This window comes from Citrus clementina, unplaced genomic scaffold (assembly GCF_000493195.1).
Source record: "Citrus clementina cultivar Clemenules unplaced genomic scaffold, Citrus_clementina_v1.0 scaffold_4, whole genome shotgun sequence".
In the NCBI taxonomy this organism is placed as follows: Eukaryota; Viridiplantae; Streptophyta; class Magnoliopsida; order Sapindales; family Rutaceae; genus Citrus; species Citrus x clementina.
The window spans coordinates 19,293,911-19,309,565 of NW_006262274.1; the positions used below are offsets into that span (position 1 = coordinate 19,293,911).

General features: G+C 31.5%; 1 protein-coding gene across 1 annotated transcript; it reads right to left on the reverse strand.

Annotated features, from left to right (window-relative positions):
* Nucleotides 1–7,312: 7,312 nt before the first annotated feature.
* LOC18043707 (3-ketoacyl-CoA synthase 6) lies at nucleotides 7,313–9,307 on the reverse strand. The gene has a single exon (XM_006437601.2). It carries the CDS (start codon nucleotides 9,189–9,191, stop codon nucleotides 7,701–7,703), a length of 1,491 nt encoding a protein of 496 aa, XP_006437664.1. The 5' UTR covers nucleotides 9,192–9,307; the 3' UTR covers nucleotides 7,313–7,700.
* Between the last annotated feature and the right edge of the window lie 6,348 nt (nucleotides 9,308–15,655).

Consider the following 15,655-nt stretch of genomic DNA (forward strand, 5'->3'; position numbering starts at 1 on the left):
GAAGCAAGTATTGTGTAATGTGTGTAGAATATATAGATGGAGGAGAGTCCTAGTACCAAGAGCTGCAACTTATTCTGGAAAATCCGGCCAAAATGGGGAGAGCAAATCGTTTTTGTTTTTTGTGTCATAATATTCATTTATTTATATATGAAATACGAAAATAATATTTTATTACTTTATATTATAAATTAAAAACAACAATATATGTGTGTATTTTACTTAACTGCTCTTGTCTTTACATATTTTTTTAAAAATTATGGAATGAGGAAAAAACCTTTCCAGAGAGAGAAAGGTGATGGGGAAACAAGAGAGAGATTCATTCGTACTAGAGATAAACCTTCTCACCGAAAAAAAAAAAACACATGAACATGAAAATGAACATTATGATTTTTTTAGTTTTTATTTTGTTAAAATGAGAAACAAAAAGAGTTTGCAATATAAGCATAGCCAAGATTACCGATAACTTGGCAGAAATATTACGGCCAAAATTAGCGAAGGTAGAGCCACGCGCTGCCGGAGATCAATTTGCTGTCAAAAGCCCGTCCACCCACTGTCGATTGTTGCCGGACAAGTCAAGACGTAGGTTGAATTTGGAGAGAAGAGGAGGTAAATGTATGGTACCCTATTTTTGCCCATAAACACACTCATTGGTAAAAGCACCCATATGAAGTTATTGGTGCCAAATCTTAGGCTTTGTTTAAGTGGTTTGGATATTTTAGTAATTTTACAAGTCAACTAACGGTCAAACCGTATGTGTACTAACGGCAGAGAAGGTAAGTGAGAATACAATCAAACTCGCCATCTAAGTGAAATTATATCAAACCTCAGGGGAGGTTTCTGAAAATTGCCCTTTTGTTTATTAAAAACCTTCGATCATGAAAAGAATTGGGCCCGATTAGAAATCCATTCATGGCCTTTTAGAATTGCACTATTGTCACTTCTCTACAAACCTTTTAGAATTCCTTTAGTCTGCTCGACTTATTGTTGGGCTTTTTAGGCTTTTGATCGGCTCAACTTTGTGGTTTCAAAATTCACAAAAATGAAACAAACAATATTTTTCGTTTTCTGAATTTGATGTATTGGAATTAAAATAATTAGAATTTGGCGAAAATATACTGTGTGTCAATTTAGGTAACAATTTTATTTTTGTATAATAATAGAATGCAATGCTCAAACCTTTTAATTGTTGACAATTACAAGGTTTTTATTTGTGTTATTTATTTATGTAGAGGCGTGCAGTGTTGTTGATTGTTGACAATTAAGATGGTCTGAGTTTTTAAAAAAATCTAATGTCACTTGTCTACTTGTGTTAGTGTATATAACTTATCTTTTTATTTAGTAATCACCCGTTACCCACCCGAATTTTGTTCATAAAAAACCTTTGATCATGAAAAAAATTCGCCTGATTGTTAAAGCCCTTAACATAGTTTTGGAATCCATTTATGGCCTCTATAGTTTTTATTATATTTATACCAGGTATAAATTTCCAAAATGGGGCTCTCCTGGAGTTGGAGGATCTCAAGTGCATGTTAGGCAACAAGCTATATAGAGAGTGTTTATTTCCTTCTCACGTGAAATTGTTGGTATTTTAAGATACTGCACTTGACTTGAGTCGCAACAGCTTGTTGCCTCAACGTATGTGTAGTCATAGACTCTGGGATCTGAATATATGAAGCATAACAAAAACACTAAATGAAATATTCATAAATTAAACTAAAAATAACAGCTGGATTTATTTGATAGAGCATTGTATCTAAAGGATCAGGATTCTCTCATGATTCCTGACCTGATCATATTTTGAATAAATAACTCAATTGTTGATTGGTAGTTAATAAATAAAAAAATAAAAGAAGTTGAATTTTACCCATATCCAACCACTAAATCACACATAATAGAAAATCTTTAAAACTCAGTAGAGCTCACATCAGGGGAGGATCATATTCCGTGTCTAAATACAGAGAAATTAATGCCGAGTTTAGTTAGAACTTAGAAGTAGGAGTTAATCAACCATCATTTCTTGTGGAATGAAAGTAGGTACTAATGCAAGAATATGAATTTCTAAATTATAAAAGAAATTTTAAGAGAGTTAGAAGGATTAAAAGGAGAGAGAGAGAGAAGAAAAGAAAGAGTGTTTCGTGGGTAGTTGAGTGATTGAGTGAGTTGACTAAGAACCCTAAAACAAAACAATAAAATGACTCAAAAGAAATGCAACTCGACAACGTGTAATTGCAATCTTAGGACGATGATAATGACGGCTAATGACTACTTATTAGACTGGACATATATATTATAAACAAAGGCCTAGTTCATCATCCTGTGATAAGGTTTGACATTTAATAGCATCACTTCCCCACCCCAACTAATTAAGTCCCACATTAGACGTAATCTCAATGTAAAATTTAATTAAAAAAGATTGCGTTTATGTTTAAGGTAAAGGATATTATTCCCACCAATTTAAAAAATATTACAAGTGTAAGTAATTACTGCAAGTTTTTGAATAATGTTTTATAACTATCTCAAATTTTAGTTTTATATCAGCTAGCGATATTCAACAGTTAATTGCATTAACTGTTGTTAAAAAATCTAGAATAATATCTTATGATCATCTCAAGTTTTAGTTTTATTAGTTTATTTATATAATTTCTTCAACTTATGATTGAATTTGGGCAAAATAAATATTAAAAAAAAAGTTTTGATTCTGAGTGGCACACTCGTCAATTCATCAACAATTATGATTTTAAACATTCGAAACAAATGCCATCTAGAAGACTTGATTTCAATTTTAAGCCCCTACTAAATATATATATATATATATATAAATCACGAGCGATCATTACTCCCTCCCTAATCTCCATGCACAAAAATTGAGCCGATTCTGTATATTCAGATGCAGTTTCTGCAGCAATATTCATGCGTCGGTTTCACTTTGTCAGGCTGTCTTTATATAAAATGGCAAAAGTTGGAAAACTCTGAAACACTCACCATCAAATATGTTGCTTCTACAACAACTTTATTTGATTACATAATAAATCAAAGTTCAGCACAAGCGTACGGCTAACAGCAAAAGGCTCAATTAATATTCAGGTCTTATGCAGACCATGGAACCAAATATTGCAAGCTATTAAATTTTACAGTGTATGCTTTATGGAGCATTGGCTGGAGTGACCTGTAAAAGAAACAGAAGAAACTGAATGCAGTACCAATTTTAATTGATATATGTTGCGTTTGACCAATTAAAGAAAATTATTAGCTATTGGAATGGGCGAATTAAGTTTTTTTTAACTCATTTATTGACTAGTAATTAAAGATTTGGTTGAATGACTTTCAAGCATTTTTCTTTAATCACTCATACGAGTTTGAATTTGTGAAAAGTTAAAGAGTGAAAGAATTAATTTAGATTTTACATATGTCCATTGCCCACGCCTATTTTTTGAAAAAAAAAAATAAAGGCTTCTCTTTATCTTTCTTCCCAAAACAATTCTTTTAGACTGTTTTATTTTTATCAAAAATGATCAAAATGCACTAATGGGTTTTCGGCCTAGCGGAAGAGAGTCTAGAGATTAGTTGCAGTCCTTTAATTATTTTTTCATAAGTAAGTAGAGACAGTTCCGTAATTAACGAGGGTCATCCGAACAGGTCTTGATTAATGAGCAAACTTAATCAAGACGCTTTTATCTTGTACACTCGTGGTGTCCGAAAGTCAAAGGTGAGCTTGCAGTACAACAATAAAACGAAAGCATTGTGGAATTTGGAGGAAAAGTAATGTTAGTCACTTCCACTCCCCACCACTAAATCCCACTTGACTCTTAAAGTCAAAATAAAATTTAAAAAAATAGTTGATCCGAAAAAGAGAAATTAATTCTGTTTGGGTGGAACTGAAGTGGCGTTAATGGTCGAGTGAGTTAAATCACAATTCTATTCCAAGGTGAATACTTCATTACTTATTAGACAAAATTAATTTTGTCATTCCAGTATTTTTTTTTTTAAAAAAACCTGAAACTTGACGCTACCCATTGTCGGAGCTGGCGAAACTTGACTGGTGATAGGCCCTCTTATCCTTCCAGCCTTTGCGCGATTCTGACTGCTGACGAGCCCCCATTTAATTTTTGCCCTACATCAACTAATTAGATAACAACGTCATCAGATTGTGGGGTTCCTAGATAGCTACTCACTTTGTATACAACTTGTCTAGTTGTCTGCTTTTCGATTGAAATGCAAGAATAAATTCAAGTCCATCCATAAATAAAAATGTCAACATGCATGAATTGCGAGTTAGAGGGTTTTTCTCTTTAAATTTTGCAGTTGCTTTTCTAATTATTATTTGTTTTTCAAACAACTTTTCTAATTAATAACTTGAGTCACGAGACGTGAGAAAGTTATTAGTTTCTTTGCCGATTGCCATTCGACGGCAGTGAATGTTCAACTAGACACGTGCACACAATTAATCAAGATACAAATAACTCGTTAACTGGTTGTATTTTATATATAATTACTTTCTTTTTATGTACAATTAAAAGAAATTAATTACGGTTTGGCAGTTATCTCGGCCATGACCAACATTTCTGTATAAATGGCGGCGTATAATCAGGAAAGAAATTTAAAAAGAGTGTTAGTTAATGCTGCTTGCCGGCTTCACTGAGCTTTTTCCCCTTTTAAAGTTGGGGTCGTTCTGGCGTCGTTTATCATCAGAAAGGTGGCGAACTACTTTGGTTACTTGATAATTAAATTATCTAATATTAATAATTGTCAATCGGATATTGTCTTGTTCTCTCTCTCTCTATCTTTATCTTCTTATGTTTGTGTAGCCCATATGGGGAAAGACACTTTAGGGACTAAGAGCTGATGATCTTAAATTACATAAACTTTATTATATGACCAGTAATTGAGTGCCATAAGAAATTACAATGTTTATTTCAAAACAATGTAGTACAATGTAGTTGTGTGGATGCAACAAACATATGTGTCTCTATCATGCAATTTGAAATTTTTAAATGGTAAAACTCATTATGTTCTCTTTATTTTTTTATTATTACTTCAACAATTTTTTTTTTTTTAAAAAAAAGGGTACCAAAACCAAAGGGCAAAAATATTAAAAATTAATGTAATCTCTTAATGTACTTTAAAATTAATTAATATCGTCCTTAGGAATTTAACCAAATAGTTTTCAAGTAAATTTATTTATCTGGACACTCAAAATTTTAATCTTCAATAACCAATTAAAATATTAATTTGTGTACCCTACCCTTTAAATTAATATGCATAAACAGTTTGAAAGTTTCATCAAACTCGCCAGAAATCTCTTTTCAAGACATTGACTATAAGAAATGAAGATCTGAACTAACAGAATATTACCTGATTATATGCTTTAGTCAGGATTAGAAAATAATACCTCAAAAAAATGCTAAATTTAACTATATACATGCGTAACGAAGTTTTATATAAAGAATGTACTTATCATTTAACACATCGGGGTTTACAAAAAAACTTTATTTTGGCCTGATTTTATTTTAAATTTTTTAAGATGGGAGTCCAAACAAATTTTTTAAACTTCCAAACAAAATTTTTAAACTTCTTTTAATTTTCTCTCAAATTTAAATTCAAGTGGTCAATAAAATTAATAAAATTGTTATTATTCAGTTAAATGCTTATTTTTAAAAAGAAAATATAAAATTATTATTTTTTTAATTCCTACTTATCTCAAAATACGAATATTGGCGATCAGTTAAGAAAGGCTGCTTGAAATTAAGCTGTCGGTCCAATTTTGAGTGCTTTTATTACTTAAATTTTGCCACCTCAATAAATGAAGTGGGGTTTTGGCCAATGGCCATTGTGGCATTCACATACATGTAGCTAGCCTACCCTAATTTAATAATGCAGATGGCTTAATAATGTAGATGCCGTCTTATTATACAACGAACGGCCGATTGGTCCCAAAAATAGTTGTACCCAATACCCATAGAAATACTTCTGATATATACTAACACTTGAATATATGAAAACGTCAACCAATATTAAGGTGAAAGAAACAGGCTTTTCTTTCAGAAAAAACGATGTCGGTTTGTTGGCCAAACACATTATTACATCAATGCTTTGAAATATTAAAAAAAAAAAAAAAAAAAAAACAGAAGTGACGACCTCAATTAGCTGCATGCATTTGAAGTCCACAAATCAAGGAGATTGGATACTGTAAAAATAAATGTATAATATTAACACGCGCTACATTGATGATGGAGTTTAACGTAGGAAAAAAAAAATGATATTATCTTGAAAGGATAATTATGAGTTATGCCAAATACTGAGTAGAATGGGTGCATGGGATAATAAAGTAACTTTTTAGAGTTATATTTTCAGTTACAGGTGTTTATTTTGAGCTCATAATATATTAATCAAAACTTATAAAGAGACAAATCTAACGTAATACATTATTTCATATTTTCTTTGTGGTTTGGACAGGAAATTCTGTTGCTTTAGTCCCCATTTAGCTAGTTTAAGATTTTTTTTTTAATTTCTTTTAGAAATTTTATCTTTTTTTAGATATCAAATTTAAGTGTCTTTTTTTTTCTTTCTTTCGGCCAATCTTATTTTTAATATAATAATAATAATAATTTAGATTTACTTATTTTAATAAAATCCTAATTTGTTATTCAGACTTATACAATAATATTTCAATTATTCATAAACTTTTGTTTCTCTATCTTTTAGCTTTCTTTACCTTTTCCATTTTGTCACTGACACTAAGAATTCTCATTTTATAAGAAATATTAACATGGTGTTCATTTGTGTCTCTATAATGTACTGAATGAAGTGTGTAATATATATATATATATATTTTTTTTTTTAATTTACTTTTCCACTAGGTATATATAGATGGATGCAATCGACAACCCATGAATGCATTTACTGAAAATTGGAAAATGAACCCCATATTTTATAAACACATACGTGAACGTACAGAGAAGGGTTTTCCAGTAGATGACGTAACTTCATAATTTATACTAAATTCAGTCAAAATTTTGTCTGGAGTTATAAACGACGATGGTGATAAGCATTCGTGCAAAATTTTGCCTTTCTTTTTCTTTTATTTTATAATTAGCAAATAATATTCCTGTTTCTTTTCCTCGACAAACGAATTCCGAAAGCTTATGGGATCTACGAACTACAATCTATCCAATAATTAGAGTGTCTGAAAGTTTTACCATTTTACCAAATGACGCAAATAATAAAAAATATAAAAGAAAATCAGACAATTAAAAATCGATATATCACGTACACATGATATCATATCATAATATTTCCCCCTTTGTACAGCCAATACATGGTAACACATTCGAGCCAGATTACATATATTTAATCCGTGGGGATAAAATAGTTAATCACCCCCATGTCTAGGTTTATTTCAACGCTTGTTTAAACGTTTTTTTTTTTCCAAACACCAATTTGATGTGTTTTTGTTTTTCCTTACATGGTACATACTTGAACACATGTAATGTGCATACGGGACTATATATGGCAGATGCATATATTTTGACAAAGAAAAATTAAAAATGTGCAAAGTAACAAATAGAGCCTAAGTTCACAACACAGCAGCAGCAGCAGCAGCAAATGCAAATCCCAGATCAAATATTATGAGGCAAGAGATTATTCCTAATAACTGTAGCAACCCATAGCAAATGAAACCGAGGAGGCTAATTAAGGGCTTTCTAGAGCTTGACAATTTCGGGAATATGAACTGGGTAACGATCAATGCAATCGGACCAAGGGTTATCCGTCGTCGTTTTAATCGTCTTGTTACACTTCCAGACCGCACTGTTACACTTGAACCCACTGCCAAACGCAATCTGCCAAACTCTGTCTCCCTTCTTCATCCTCCCCTTTTCTTCGATATAGCTCATCTCGTACCAAAGCGACGACGACGACGTATTGCCAAAACGATGCAGTGTCATCCTTGAGGCCTCCACGTGCTCTGCTGACAGCTGCAAGTTCTTCTGCAACTCATCAATCACCGCTCTTCCACCCGCATGTATACAGAAGTGCTCAAACGCCTGCTTGAAATCCGGAATGTATGGTTTCCACTTCGGGTTAAAGATTTTGCGACCGATGAGTGTCATGAGAAACAGCAACTGCTCCGAAGCAGGAAGGACCAGGGGACCAATCGTGGTGATGTTCGATTTGAGAGCTTCCCCAGCTATTGCCATGAGGTCTTTAGACAGCGAAATCCCTACTTTGCCCTCTTTGTCTTCCTCTTCAAACACGCAGCGATAAGCCTTGTCGTCAGCTCCTTTGTGGGTTCGAACCACGTGAACCAGCCGGTACTTGGCTCGGGAACGGTTGCGCCTCCGGTTCGATAACAAGATCGCGGCTCCACCCATGCGGAAGAGGCAATTCGGAAGGAGCATGGCTCGTTCATTCCCTTGGTAGTAGTTCGGTGTAATGATCTCCGTGCTCACAACGACAGCGTTTGAATTCGGATGCACTTGTAGAAGATCCCGAGCTAAGTCGATGGATATAAGCCCGGCACTGCAGCCCATACCCGAAAGATTGAAGCTCTTGATGTTACTCCTCAGCTTGTACTGGTTAATCAACATGGCCGATAGCGACGGCGTCGGCGAGAACAAGCTGCAATTCACGATAAGAATATCGATGTCTTTAGGTTTAAGTCCTGTCTTTTGTAACAGAGAATCCATGGCGGAGAAGATTACGAGCTCGGCCTCGCCTCTGGCGGCTTCCATTGTTGGAGTCGGAGGAATGTAATGAATGGCCGGAGGCAAGCAGGTCTCTTCACCGAGTCCGGATCTTTCGAGTATCCTCATTTGAAACTCAACGCTTTTAGGGTTGTTTTTTAAGATCAGCCTCGAGTGCTCCATGAATGTGGCGAAGGGGACGCGGCACGTGACGGGGGGCTTGTAGCAGGCATAGTCGACGAGGTAGACGTGCCTTGGCTTGGACATGAAGTAAACGGTGGCTATGAATATGATGAGGAAGGATGAGCATAGGATTTGGACAAGATCGAAGTGAAGAGATTTCCAAAGGTTGAGAATTTCATAGGGGCCCAAGCGGAGGACCTCGATGAGAATTGCAACCATAATAGGTACGAGCAAGAGATAAAGAATGTGATTGACCAGATATTGGTAGCCCAGTTTAACATACTTGAGCTTCACCGAGTTGGAGAAATCAGGCAAGATTTGAGGCATTTTTTTTTTTTTTTTTTGGGGCTCTTGATTTTATTTCGTTCGTGAAACTGAATTGTGTGCAAGAGAGAAAATCTGTTGCGAAAGAGAAGAAGATATTTGAGGGAAAAAGAGGGGGATGGTGGGGATTTAAAGGCAAACGGGACCGGGGCAATGAAGGTGGCAGATGAGAAGATTTAATGAAGGGTTTCACGTCACTCAACGCTCACTTAACTTAGTATTAATTTTCATAACTCTCCGTCTATCCTTTTTTTTCATTTCTTTTTTTTTTTGTATTTTTTTTATTTCCAGTTGTAACAATACCAATCAATACAACCTGTTGGGATTTTTTGAATATCCGTGCTTTTATGTTTGTACTGGTTTTTTTCTTTTTCTGTGTGTAATTTATTAATTTGACCAATGATGTGATTGTTATTGTTGGTTTCACACTATATAACAATGACCTAATGATGAAGATACAATAAAATATTATTATTATTATTATGTTAAAACACTTGGGAAATATTCTGTTGAGAGTATTAATTGAATAATTGTTCCAAAACAAGGTATTGTTTACTTCTTAATTTACACATGCGACTGGAATAATTTTAAAATACATCGAAAATAATATAATTAACTAATATATATCTGATATGTGTAAATGAATTTAATATAACTACTATTTATACGTTGGTTTTTCACAATAAACATATATATAATATTATTATCTGTTTATTGTATAGTTGATATAGTTCTTTTGATGTATTTTAAAATTTTACTCGTGACATAGTTTAGATAGCATCGAAAGTGGGGACATCAGCTGAGTCAAATTATGCTTTTAAATTCATAATCTTCCATCAGTTCCATGTTCTTATTACACTTCAAACAATTTCTGAAATTTTAATAAAATTTGATACTTGTGTTTATAATTTTCTCCACTGTTTGGTGAACTTAATTTCTCTCATATTTCATCATTTTCTCTCATTTGTCTTGTCTGACTGATTGACTAAATTTTTCTTAGAGACGGTTCAAATCTGAATTGTATTTTGGGATTTTCTTAATCCACATGACAACAAGTACTAATTTACCACGTGGCAAGTGGCAGCGAATCAAAATCTTCCCGTGAAATTAATGGAGAGATCACTGGACCAGACTCGACTGTAATATTTCACCGGAGAGATGCCACACACTTTACCCTGATGCATCCAAAATAAATAAAGAAATAAACAAAGAGAGCTTTATAGTATTTGACTTGAACAATTGCAACCGGACAAAATAGAGGATTTCATAAATGAACCAGAAAGGCAGAGAAAAGTCAATGCAACGTAACTGCACAATATATATGTATATATATATATATATATGGATGATTAATTCCCCGAGCATAACATTAAAAATTTGTCATAAAATGCACGGAGCGAGCTATTTACTGCGGCAACTTTAAATTATTTTTCTCCTTTTCATGCCCAGAAACACAGCACCAACTTCATCTTCCAATAGTGCTACGTAGTACGTACACCTCTCAAATATTCGTATCACAAATTAAGGTTTATTAATTAATTGTTGTTGATCACCAAACTAAACAACTGGCTATGCACGGTAACATGGGATTAAAAAGATTGTGGGGCCGACTTATATAGAGTTAATTTTCTCGGTTTCGATCGAGTTTCCAAATGGAGTAGCAGGTTAGGTACTATTCGTTCTTTACACTCTACTACAGTTTAAAACATACAATTAATTAATTCGTAAAGAAAAATATTGGTTTAATTTCTTACCCAAAAATGGACTTTTAAGAGGTTTTAAGCAAGAATCTATCTACAGAATAAAGACACGTGTGCTTAACATTGTCCTTTTCAAAGCAGTCAGAAACCTAATTATCGGCTCTCTAAAGTCTCATTATATGGAAATTGGAAAGGATAAGATAAGTGTAATTAATTTGCTTTGGGCAAAGCATCAATAATGATGATCACTCTTAACACTTAATCCTTTACAAAGTGCATGCTTGCCTGAAAATGTGAATAGATAAAATCATCAATGGTGTTGTTACGAATCTCCCGGAGAGATTTCTGAACGAATTTTTTTTCTATTTGGGACATTCTCTTTGGGCATAGATCATCACCAACGTTAGCAAAAAGATGGATCCAAAAAATCGAGTTAGGCGAAAAATTGTATTATGGGTTTAATATATTTTTGCTATTAGTGGTAACTTATTATAGTATCATAGCATGCTTATAAAACAACCGAATTAAATTCTGTCGTAGTTGAATGGACATTGCACGCGAAGAAGAAATTGATGACGTTAAAGTAAGTGTAATTAATACTAAATTAGCATGATCTACTATCTAAATATATATATATATATATCAATGAATTTTCCATATTGAATTATTGCCATGGATAATCGCCTTACAAAAAAACACTAACTGATAGGCTTTATTGAATTAATTTTTGACTGATCAAGATAATGGATTTTTGACCCTCCATCAGTACAGTATTGACAAAGAAAATGACTTCATAAAAGAGAGAAACTGAAACTGATAATTGTAACTAATTATTTTGCTTTTAACATTTTACATAAAATAATTCTGTAAACTGAAACATTAGACTTTTCATGAATACGTGAAAAGCGTTACCAATAAAGCCAAATTAATAAGGCAATTCATTAGTTCGAGATCTCTATGCAATTATGTTGTTAAACTTCCATTAAACTTGCAATATTAGCATGATGAGCAATAATGACTACTCAATTTTCCGGATTCAACTGCATAGACGGCTAGACTAAATGTTAGTCAGAGCACTGTATTTGCTCCATCCACTATTGAATGTAGCATTTAATTTTCAGAGTGGGCAAATTAAACAGACAGCAGCTTCAACATTTTTCAAATTAGTTTTAATTTGGAGAAATCAAAACTGATTGTTGTTGGATGAAGAATTTAGTCATGTTTGACTTATAACACACACACACACACACACAGAGGCAATAGTACTTCAAAACGTATATTGTAATTTTTGTGATATAAATTATATCTTTAAACAAATCTCAGAAAACATTGACGAATGTATTGAAAATTTCCTTTTAAGTTGCATATTGTAATTTTTTAAGAACTTTTGTTTAATTAGTTAATGGATTTTTTTGTTAAATTTTATTTGAAAAGCTTAATTTTTTTTCTAAATTGTTCATAAAAGATCACATCGAATTAGGATGATGACTGTTATAATTTAAGAGTACTTTTGGTAGGCTCATTTTGTTTATGATACATCAATTTACTTATGACCAATTTGGTTCTCTCATATCTAACGGTATAATTTTGAACAAATATGATCTTATTGCATATTATTCGTGTCTCATAATGGAAAGAGTCTTTTGGTCTTTATAAATGAAGAGATCCCTAAAATAAGTATGAAAAGAATCTCTTTTCACTTATAATATTTTATCATCTAAGCTCACGGTGATAGAAACGCAAAATTTTGTATGTGTGTATAGAGGAAGATTGCCATTTCTCTTCTACTGTAATTAATATATACATTTACCCCCTATTGTTTTTATAATAGCTAATAACTCTTCTAACAACATACGTTTACAATATTACCCTCATTTTCGAATACACTTTTATTTATATTTAATAAAGATTAAATAAATCACATGAATGGAAATTAAAATAAAAAATAAGTAGTAAAAATAAAAAAATATATGTTTTTATATGAAAAAATTAATAATAAAATATTTTTTTTCTTGTTTTTTATATTTTATAAACATTTTCTTATAATAAATATATAAGAAAATTATTATAAAATAATAAAAAATTATTATAAAAAACTTGATGATAAATAAAAAAATTATTATACAATAAATAATAAAATATTTTTTTCTTATACTTTCTTACATTTAATTTTAAAATATTATAAAATATTTATTATAAGAAAAAATTAATAATTGATTGATTAATGGAAGTGTGGGTCATGATGTCGCAGTTGACTGTTATGAGATGATAAGATAGCGATTAGTTAGTTGGGTAGGTTACAGAAATTTTTACAAACATTGCAATTCAATTTTAGTGTGAACGTGTCACTCTCTTAAAATGCTTGCACGAATTTAGCATTTTGAGTGGAATGTGGAGCGTTCTCATTTGCCTATACATGCATGTCTCAATGTCGCCCATAAACGTGCATATGGAAAAGTAGCATTTACAATTGAGTTATTTGTTTGACAATAGTCGGTTTCAATCAATTAAAGGCTTAGATATCAGATTATGTGAAGCATAACATATGCATATACTGTCTAGATCCAATTCAAAAAACAAAATCTCATGCTATATATTTATATATTACTTATTTTTTAGTCCGTCTCCCTATAGGTAAAATTATGTTGCCGCATGGGTTTGGTATCCCTTTTTCTATTGTCTTTTTCTATGTCAAGTATAATGGAGTTATGTTATTTGTTATAAGAACAAAAAAGTTAAAAAGGCTTTTAAATTTCCACACATTAGTCTTGTAACTACAAATTTTCAATTGTAGTGATACTTCTAGAAGCCACTATCCTTTCCAAGACCCTGACATGAACACAATACTCCGACATCGCAGACTTATCAATTTGGATATATAAATTTTCTTTGTGTATTACAGTGTATGTAGAGAAGCTAAGGCATAATTTGTTAGAATTGAAAAAAAAAATCCATTTTGCTACCAAATTAACAAAAAAAAAAAAAATTGGTCATGGCCATGATACTGTTGTCCAGCACTAACTCATTAATCCAACAAGAATTTAACACAAAAATATATATATTTGAGTGGTCAATTTGACACAATTATTTAATTGGTTATATACATGTCAACTAGGGATTGCAAAATACAGTTGGATATAGTTATTATTCATTCATGTGTAAATATATAATTATCTAATATGAATATGGGTAAACATGGATATTTAATTTTTATTATAAATTACTATGCATTTTATAATATGGAAAACTAATTAATGTGTTTTACATAAAAAAAAACTCTTATTTATTTTTATTTAATTTCTTGAAGTGATTAATATTAAAAGGTAATTAAAATTATTTTCAACATAGAAACAAAATAGTAAAAACAAAATTATTACTCTTATTTTTTATTAATTATATAAAAATTACATTAAAAAATATAGATAATAGTTAGCAGTACTACTCCATCACCAGTAATGACATTATTGATAGAAAAGGGTCATGAAGGGTACCATTAAACTTAAAATTGAACGATCTGCACAATGATAGTCTTAATTCCAGAAAATGGTGATATGTAGAGTTGCACTCACCTTCTGAAAATGACTCCCACCATAACTGCACTACAAAACCACAATAAGTTACATTACATTGCCACCCATTTTTTTCAATTTAGGGACCACTAATTTGGTTGTTAGAAGTGGTGAACCTTAAAATGCCGCCTAATCATGGTGGTTTTGCTATGGTTGTTTGCATTGAAAGGCGCATGCATCGCCAGTACATCCATTTTTCCGACAACATTGCCACCATTACATAAATCGGAGAATTTTGAATTTGTTTATAGTAATAGTGTTTCTATTCACTCATTTCTATATTTCGATAATAGTGCCGTCATTGGTGTCATTGATGGTGCAATAAATTTTGGCAATGTTGTTTTGATGTTTCATTTAATTTATAGAACTTAAATATTAATTTTAGTCTCACAAACTTAAATATTAATAATATTCAAGTTCATAGAATCCAAAATATTTTGGATGGATATTATCCAATCTATTTAGATATGATACTTGTATATCCAACTTCAATAGATTTGTTTGCTCCCCTGGTTGTCAATTTGATTGATAACTATATTGGGTTCGGTTTTAGAATTCCTAATATGATAATCCATTTATAACATGATTAATTATTTAATTAATTGACTTGTATTTTAATTGATAGATATGTGTTGAATTTTCACATTTTTAAAATTCACAATTAGTTTAAGAAGATAGCACTCCAAAATTTATAGAAAATATAAAAACATATTAAAAATAATGTATTTTTCAATTGAAAATTAAATTTTGTTAAACAAGTAATACAATTATGACACGATAATAAATGCATCAATACGGTTGAAATTCTTCACATAATTAACAAATGAGTTATGGTTGGGTTAGCTCAAATTTGATGGCACGATATAAACACATCCACTAACCTGTATTGGCACCTCTGCTATTGTCCATATGCGATATTAGCAAGAGAGAAGAAAGAGTAGAAAATATTTATTTTTAGTTTATTTTTAATAAAAAGTATTTAAATTATTTTCAATTAGAGTAATTGTTTAGATTTTTTTTAATCCTTCTCTCAGTTAAGTTAATGAAAGATCTTAACCATATGAATGTGTGCTTGTGACTATTTAAAATGTTGGGGTGAAGCAACAAATGTCAAATTATTTAAATGTGCAATTAAATTTATTCTTTTTATTTAAAGACAAAAACTCAACTAAAAATACAAAAGTCCTTATTCAAACAA

Bases quoted from the DNA above. Each gene is read 5' to 3' on its own strand.
- LOC18043707 (XM_006437601.2), bottom strand. From the start codon at position 9,191: ATGCCTCAAATCTTGCCTGATTTCTCCAACTCGGTGAAGCTCAAGTAT.